This window comes from Marmota monax, unplaced genomic scaffold (assembly GCF_021218885.2).
Source record: "Marmota monax isolate L192 unplaced genomic scaffold, Marmota_monax_Labrador192_F-V1.1 WCK01_AAM20220418_F8-fsc00017, whole genome shotgun sequence".
Classification (NCBI taxonomy): domain Eukaryota; kingdom Metazoa; phylum Chordata; class Mammalia; order Rodentia; family Sciuridae; genus Marmota; species Marmota monax.
The window spans coordinates 4484643-4493265 of NW_026695241.1; the positions used below are offsets into that span (position 1 = coordinate 4484643).

At 54.4% G+C, this 8623-nt stretch overlaps 1 protein-coding gene across 1 annotated transcript in view; it reads left to right on the forward strand.

The window, feature by feature from the left end:
- The window catches only part of Lgmn (legumain), a 30114-nt gene extending 21718 nt beyond the window's left edge, over positions 1-8396 (forward strand). The window contains exons 5-14 of the mRNA XM_046440616.1: positions 963-1048; positions 1993-2068; positions 2669-2731; positions 4307-4373; positions 5341-5459; positions 5545-5634; positions 5800-6000; positions 6866-7036; positions 7512-7579; positions 7849-8396. Of these exons, the coding sequence (XP_046296572.1) occupies positions 963-1048; positions 1993-2068; positions 2669-2731; positions 4307-4373; positions 5341-5459; positions 5545-5634; positions 5800-6000; positions 6866-7036; positions 7512-7579; positions 7849-7891 (984 nt within the window). The 3' untranslated portion in view covers positions 7892-8396. The remainder of the gene's footprint in view (positions 1-962; positions 1049-1992; positions 2069-2668; positions 2732-4306; positions 4374-5340; positions 5460-5544; positions 5635-5799; positions 6001-6865; positions 7037-7511; positions 7580-7848) is intronic.
- Positions 8397-8623: the final 227 nt, after the last annotated feature.

The following is an 8623-nucleotide window of genomic DNA, read 5'->3' on the forward strand; positions in this document are numbered from 1 at the left end:
GTTTCAGGTCTGTGCATACTTTAAGTCTGGTAATACATTTCTTTAGTGATAACCTGATTTTCTTCAGGTATTACCATTAATCTGATCTTGGGTTATCTGTGCTCTTTTATGAAAATCAGTGTTCTCAGCCCTGGGCCTAGTGCACGGTATCTCAGGATTTTCCCGAGGGTAGGTTTTTGTTGATATTATAGTATATCACTTCTAAATGTTTTTATATTTCACCCACTTGATGGAGAGTGTATAAATTGACACGTTTAAAACACCATAGTGACTTCAGTCTGGTTTTTGTCACCTCCTTCGTATCTTCAGAGTGATCTCTTAGGAGATTTTTCTTTGTGATAAACATTTGTCTCAAGTCTAGTATTTCTTTCAGTTTCATGTTTTTCTTTTACATTCAAATATAATTCAGTTTAATATCATACATATAACAGAGTTGATTCCATTTTGGTGAAACTGTTTCTTTCTACATGGTTATAGAAGGGAACGTTTGGAATCTGGGTGTCAGGATTAGGGTGATTGTTTCTTCCTGTGTACTTTTTTGTATTGCATTTAATGATCCAGTATCAGTTTCACAGACTGCCCTCTAAGGACTCCGTCCCCCTCTGGGACTCAGCCTCTTGGGTAGCCAGCTGGATGCAGGGGGCGGGCTGGTCGCTGCTGTCTCTTTCTCTGTGTCTGTCCCTGGAGTATGTTCTCTTCCTCTGCTCTGGTCCCTGTCTGTCATCATCTTTGCATTTCTCTGCACACATTACCGTGGTCAGGAAGGAGCCAGGCCTGCCGAGCGGAAACTGAGGTGTGCTTGGCCCTGGGATGCACCGGGCCCAACACTGCCCTTGCCTGGGGCCTTCCTGGTTCTGGAGGGTTAGCTCTGAGCCCTTGCCTGTGTAGCCGTGGCTGGGCTCTTGTCCAGCTGTCTGGTCGGGACTGGTAGCTGCATCTGACTGACTCCTGATTCCTCGTAGGACGTCACCCCACAAAACTTCCTGGCTGTGTTGAGAGGTGACGCTGAAGCAGTGAAGGGCAAAGGCTCTGGAAAGGTCCTGAAGAGGTACGTCCGTCTGTGGGTCTCACTCCTCTCTCAAGAGCTGGCGCCCAGCACCAGGGCTCAGCCAGGCGCGCTTCGCCCCTGTTCTGCTGTGAGAGGCTTCAGAGGGGAGCTTTGTCCTCTCCTAGGACCACGGCTCAGGGGTGACTTTCAGTGGCTTCTCTGGATGGCCCATTTCTGTGCTCAGGAACCCTGTGATCCCTGGTCCCTCACTACTCTGGAGAAATGGTCCCTGTCACTTAGACCCACTGTTGCGTTGTTTGTGGGTTGTGGTGCTGGTCACCTGGGGGAGTCCCTGAAGGCCCCGTGGGTTGCGGGGCCCCACCTGCCTCCAGCCTCTGGCCATAGGTCCCCGCATAGGGAGGGCAAACACTGGCATTAGGGAACTAACCCCAGCACTTGCCCCGCTGATGGTGGCTGGAGATATCTGGTGCTTAGTGTTCCCAGAGCCACAATTTCAAGAGATGTCGGAGACTTTGGCAGCAGATCAGAAGGGAATGGAGGCCTGGGCACAGATAATCCAACCAGAGGCGAGTTAGAGGGGGGGACCCTCCTGGGGAGCTGAGTTGGCTCCGAGTGTGCCTCTGGGTCTCTGCCGCCTGAACATTGCCCTCCCAGCTAGAACCCTGCCAAGGGTGGGCAGGTGGGTCCGAGGGGCCTGGAGGGGAGGCTGCAGGACTCCCAAGGAGCCCACTCTGCAGGTCCCACCTGGTTGGCTGCCCAGCAGAGGTCCCTCTGCCTTTCCAGCTGTGGTGCAGAGCGTGGCACCAGGACAGGGCCCTGGAAGCAGAGGGGGCGGTCACCCGCGGGCCTCGGCTCCTCCTCGCCCTGTTGGGCAGCCCTCATCCTCGAGCTTCTTAGCTTTTTGACTGTTCAGAGAAATGGAATTGAAAATAGAAACAGGAGCCCGTCGCCCCCGGGCTCTCACTGGCCACTCTTCCTCGCAGCGGCCCCCAGGATCACGTGTTCGTTTACTTCACTGACCACGGAGCTACTGGAATCCTGGTTTTTCCTAACGATGACGTGAGTTTTTCTTCTCATTTGATCCTGGGAGGTTTTTCGGTTTTGCTTGCCTTCTGATCACGGTGCTGTCATGGAACCCGGGGCCTCGTGTGTGCTGGGAAGCGCTGTACCTCTGAGCCGCCCTTTCCGCCAGCACTGGTCCTTGACCTTTTAAAGACAAACTTGGAAAATAAAAAACAAAGCCTGGGTGTCAAGACTCGGCCTGTGGCCTGTTTCCTGAAGCCCTCTCAGGCTGCTTAAGTCCTGTGGCAGCTGGCCTTGGGGACAAGCTTGGCAGCTTGAGGTCTGTCCAGGGACGCCGCTCCCATCTGGCTTTGCCCACAGTCCTCTCCCAGCATCTGTGACCGTCTCAGGACGAGAGTGTCACACTAGACGTGGAAGAGCAAAGTCCCTGACAGCCAGGACAAACCCCCGAGTGGGGAAGCGTGATCTCTTCCCGTTTAAACACGTCATGAACACAGCCGAGGTCACCTTGGAGGGTCTGACTGTTCCCTGCGGTTACATGAGGGTAAAAGGAGAGGATTGGTAAAGTCTCTGTTGGTGGGCTCCCAGCAGGGGCCTCTCTGGTGCCTGCCTGACGTCAGTGTTCTTATCTTGCAGCTTCACGTGAAGGACCTGAATGAGACCATCCATTACATGCACGAACACAAAATGTACCAAAAGGTGACGTCAGCCCCGGGTGGCCTAGGGGGAGGAAGGCAGGGTTAGCAGAGGCCACTGTGGCATGACTGGTCCTATGACTGGGTGGCTGTGTTTCTGGAAAGGGTTTCCTCCTTTGATTGGATGGACCACGGATTGCCCAGGAGGAGCCTCAGTGAGCCTAGGGCGGTAGCTCTTCCATCAGAACCGCCAGGGAGCGCCGAGGACCTCGAGCAGGGCCTCACCCCAGGTCTGGCCAGTGCGATATGGAGGCTGAGAAAGGTGACTTTCTCAGTTTCCAGGAGCTGCTGCTGCAGGTCTGGGGACCACACTTTGAGGATAGCTGTCCCCAGGGTTGAACTGTTGGAGAGGAACATACCACCATCTTATTTCCACCCTGGCCCTCTTGCCTCTCTGGTACCTTTTAGAAACATGGAGGTGCTGCGATGGGCAAAAGGTGCGACTTATGCAGTCCAGGGGGAGAAATAAAGAATGTCCACGCACTTCTGCCCAACTCAAAGCTTTATTCACTCAAATCACTCAGTACAATTTCACTCTGTAGGTTCTTAATCAAGAAAATGATAATCCTTAGTGCTAGGCACTGCAGTAGAAATAATCAATTCACAACAAACAATTCTGGTTTAATTCTAAGCACTGCAAACACACTTAATCATGAAAGGCTCATGACAGACATTCCTTTTGCGTGCTAAGTTCAAGTGTCAGATCAAAAGTCTCAAGCCTTAGGCCGCAAGTCCAGCAGATGCACACTCACTAAGACCGCGGTGATCACAGATCAGGAACCAAGGCAAGCTTCTCCTGGGGTGGAGCTGACGGGTCGTAGGGAGAAGCTGTGGCTCTCACCAGGGTCAAGATGTGGCTGTAGAGTTGCAGAGTGGTGAGGAAGAGGCAGAGGATCAGCAAATGACGAAAAGGGTTGGGATGTCAGCCCAGGTGCTCCTCCTTCTCTCAGGGTGAGGGCATCAGTATCCGCTGGCTGGATGTCTGTTCATTTGTGTTATTATTTATATTAAATTTGGGGGCTTTTGATCCCCCTTTCAGTCCTTATCAGCTGCCACCAGGTATCGGAGGACAGCCTGCCAGGGGCTTCACTCTGAGTTTATCAGGGTTGGGGAGGTGGCTTGTTTGTGCCTGAGGGCCATACTGAGGGCTGCATTAGGTGTGCCTGGAGAGACTGCAGGTTTCAAACTGGAGTTTTTAAAATGGAGTTGCTTATGCTCAGGCCTAAGGCCATCCTCACAGGAGGGCAGGGCACATGTGACGGTGACAGAAAGACAGCGTGCCTCCTGGTTCTGCTCTTTGAAGCTGCTCCCCGTGTCATGGTGACACTGCTTTCCCTAGCATCGCACGGCTCCTCCTCCCCTGCTGTACGTTAACTAGTTGATCATTTCAGTGTATTAGCAATGTGTGCACTGACCCCTGTCGGATGGCTTTGGGGGCTCTGCAGCAGCCTCCTGTCGCACTCATGTCTCCAAAGGCCAAAGTGAAAGACTCACGTGAACACGTGGTGGGTGGGGCTGGGGCAGCAGAACCCCAGTAGCACTCGTGGGGCTGGGCAGCAAACGTCTTGTCTGCCTGCAGATGGTGTTCTACATCGAAGCCTGTGAGTCCGGCTCCATGATGAACCACCTGCCCAATAACATCAACGGTAGGCTGCTGGGCAGGGCACTCAGCCGGTGGAACTTCGTGCTCTACACAGGAGGGGCCACCAGGGCAGCCTGGTGTGCAGACGTGGGGGCGTCCAGGCCGGCAGCTCTCACTTCCTCTTCTCCCTGAGGATTATTAGGGAATAAAGAATCTGCAAGCCTCACGGGGCACTCCCAGGTTCTAGCAAAACTACCTGAGTCCAAAACCAGTGGGCTTTGGATCAGCCATGGGCTTTGGCCTCGTGCGGGTCCTCGGGCAGGTGACTTATCCTCTTTGGTCCTCAGGTATCCTCATCTGCAAAGTGGGGATCTAGCTAGGGCCTGTGTTGGGAGACTCATGCTTTGAATCAGTTCATGTGCCCAGCACTGTTCTGAGCCCAAGTGGACAGAGACTAAGTGGTAACTATTGAGGAGGTCTGTCCAGCTGAGTGCCTCCTTTTCTTTTTAAATTCAATTTAAGTTAATTATTTTTCCTATGCTCATGATGGGATCCAGGTCCTTGTATATGATAGACCAATGCTCTACCACTGAGCTACCCCCCAAGGCCCCTTCTGAATTTTTTTTTTTTTAGTAACTCTTAGTAACAGATTAGTCCCATATTCTTAGGTTACGTGAGCCCTTAGGCTTTGTTAGCGTGCTCTTGCAGGACGGCAGGAGTGCTCGGGGTACTCAGCGTGCTCGCTGTGTTGCTGTTAAGTGACTCTCCTTTCTTCTGTGTTTAGATTATTCAACTGAGGGGACTGGGCTGGGAGTGTGGCTCCGTGGTAGAGCACTTGCCTACCATTGTGAGGTCCTAGGTTTGATCCCCAGCACCGCCCACTAAATGCTAGTAAACACATCTGAGTGGACAGGGCCGGCCACCAGTCCTGGGTCGAAGCAGGTGGCAGGGGAAGTGGGAGACTCCAGCTTTAAGTGTGGCCCTCTGGGAGGAAGGAAATGCAACTCAAAGGTGCCTCTGATTCCTTGTAGTTTACGCAACTACCGCCGCCAACCCCAAGGAGTCCTCCTACGCCTGCTACTACGACGAGAAGAGGAACACCTACCTGGGTGACTGGTACAGTGTCAACTGGATGGAAGACTCGGACGTGGTGAGCTCTGGTGGGGGCCGGCAGCCCCTGGGTTGAACGGTCAGGCTCTGGCCCTGGGAGGACCTTCATGTTCTCCTTTCTGCAGGAGGATCTGACCAAGGAGACCCTCCACAAGCAGTACCAGCTGGTGAAGTCCCACACCAACACCAGCCACGTCATGCAGTACGGAAACAAAGTGAGTGGGCCTCCCCGCTCCTCTGCGGGGGCTGGCCTCGTCTTCAGTCTACACTCAGGGCCCTTCAGTGGCCCCAAAACTGTGGGAGCCAACTGTGCGCCTCCTAGGCAGGGACCATCCGTCTGCTTACTCGGACATTCTCTCTCTCTCTCTCTCTCTCTCCAGTCCATCTCTGCCATGAAAGTGATGCAGTTTCAGGGCATGAAGCACAAAGCCAGTTCCCCTATCTCTCTGCCTCCAGTCACACGCCTTGACCTCACTCCCAGCCCGGAGGTAACCCTGGCCATCCTGAAAAGGAAACTGATGCAGACCAATGACGGGCAAGAGTCGCGGGGTCTCCTCAAGCAGATCCAGCAGCACCAGGATGTGAGTAGCACCCAGGGATCCTTTGCAGCCCCGCTCCCAGCCCAGGTGGGTGGCTTGGGCCACCGAGGCCCCTGTCCCCACCTGTCCCCAGGACGGCTCAGAGCCAGCTGAGAGACCTCAGGCCACCACCTCTGGCCACATAAGAGTGTGTGTGAAAGGGACCGACCTCTGTGCTCCAGGTGCAGCAGAGGAGGGGCGTCTTCTTTCCCTTCTAGGAAACTGACCTTGACCTCTTTGGTGGTCAGGTGCCAAGGGTTGGGTGCCTATTCCCCTGTCCTGCCAAGAAGCCAGGGCGTGTGGTGGCCCCCTTTTATACGTTGTTTCTTAGAGGCCAGTTCTGTCTTGCTGCATATTGAGTTGTTAGCTAATCACATATGTGTAGTTTTAAACCCAACACAAAGTGCTTCTGCTCCTGTTGTCACGATCCTCGTGGCCGCAGCCTGAAGTGCTTCCAACAGCCCTGAGCTCTCCTTGACTTCCCTGCATCTGTCTTAGTAGCTCCTCAGTTGGTTTGGAACTGGCAGGATTGTTCCCACGTTCCAGCTGCGTGCCCTCTGGCATGCTGGGCAGAGGGCTGCCTGTCCCTCCAGAGAGCCTGCTGCCTGTTCCGCTCATCCCTTTCTGCAGCCCAGCAGGGACCGATGCTCTGGGACAGGGTCTGGATCTTCTGGGTGAAAGCAGCCCTTCTGGTATCAGGAGTAACACTTCCCCGAAAGTGGAGGCCCCAGAAGGCGAGGTCACACCAGCCCCACACACTGGCCCCCTTCAGGACGCCTAAGCTGGCTGGAGCGGTGTGGAGAGGGGTCTGTGACTGCACCCAGCAGTGCTGAGCCAGACTCCACTGAAGGGCTGTGCGTCCCCCCAGGCCAGGCACATCATCCAGAAGACCGTGAACAAGATCGTGTCTCTGCTGACGACCTCCGAGGCTGTGGGGGAGAGGCTGCTGTCCGAGAGAGCCCCGCTCACGGAGCACAGCTGCTACCAGGAGGCCGTGACGCACTTCCGCACCCACTGCTTCAACTGGCACTCCTCCACGGTGAGCCTGGGCCGCCGCAGCTGACGCCCGGAAGCTAAATTCACTTTGTTTTGCTAGCTGTCACCTCGGGTTCATTGCCTTGAGGAAGGTTCCATCCTGGCTGAGGGCCCTCAGGCGGAGATGCCCAGTTCCCTGGCCATGAGTCTTGGCCCTGGTGCACTCATGGTCCAGCCGGTGAGAGAGTCCCCAAGACACAGGTGGCACTCCCTGTGTGTCTTTCAAGTGCCTACTTCTCACGCTGTTGCTGTCCCTGCCAAACGCCCCGCCCCCTCAGCCACTTGGGGTTCTCCCTGCTGGGCTCTTCTGACCCCTCCCTAAGATGCATGTTGTCACACCCTGGTCCTGGAGGAGCAGGAAGGGTGAAGTCTCTGCAGATGGAAAGGCCAGGAACCCCTGGCTGAGACGCCTGTCTCTGTAATGGCAATGAGTCCGTTGCATGGTGACGGTGATGCGTGATTCTTCTGTTTTCTTCTAGTATGAGTATGCTTTGAGGCATTTGTACGTGCTGGCCAACCTTTGTGAAAAGGCTTATCCCATCGACAGGTAATGCCCGTGATGGTGACATTCTGAGAGTGTCAGGGAGCACACTGCTGTCTGTTTCTGCAAGTGTCCAGTTTGCTTCTGCCGCGCCCGCTGCCTGGTTTCCCCCGCTGCCTGGCTTCACCCGCTGCCTGGCTTCCTTGTGGGGACTTGGCCAGTGCAGAGCAGAGCAGCTGCCTTTTTGGCGGGTGGCTGGGAGTCTGTCTTAAAGAACTCCTGCTCGCGTGGGACTGTCTGGCTGGCTCAGTGAATGCCTTTCCTGTCTCTTACAGCATAAAACTGTCCATGGACAAGGTGTGCCTTGGTTACTACTGAGGCGCTGCCCTCTGGATGCTGCTCCCATGTGAACACTGGACTAACCAGAGACTGAAGAGTGGAGCCGGAAGGGGAGCCGCTGCCGCACCCCGGGGTGCTGGTGGGCCACTCTGGGCCTCTCCCCAGGCCTTCCTGTCACAAGACCTCCCGCACCTTTATTCCCTGTCCTCTGCAAGGACAGCCATGAAACTGAAGGAACTGCACACTGACTGGTCGGACTGTGTCGAGAAAGGGACATTTGCTCTCCAGGAGGTTTTTGGTTTTTTTACTCATTAGTTTTCAGGAGCAAGCAGTTCCCCGGGGCTGCCAGAGCCTGTGAAAGGATCTTTGTTCTGAGAAAGTTGAAGCTGGAACCTCGTGAAGTCTTCAGGATGATTTGATTGCAGAGGGAAGTGAGCCCCGAATGCAAAATTATTTTTAGGAAAAAAATTATAATTTTTGATTGCTTTTGTATTTTATTCTGTAACATTGGATGAGTCTTAAAAAATAAAGATTTATAACTGAAGCTGAGTATGAATTCCTGGCCATGACCTTGAGGTCCATGCTCCTGGCCCTCCTGGTGGGGCCCTGTCTCCCCTCCCCCCGCTCTGCTATTTCTGCTCCTGCAGGCCTGGGACTTCTGGCTCCTGTGCCTTCGCTCCTTCCTGTTCCTCCTGCCCGGCGCTTTTCCCTTCATCCCCACAGACCCTTGAACTGCATCTCAAGTGCCCAAGTGCCAGTCCTTGAACTTCC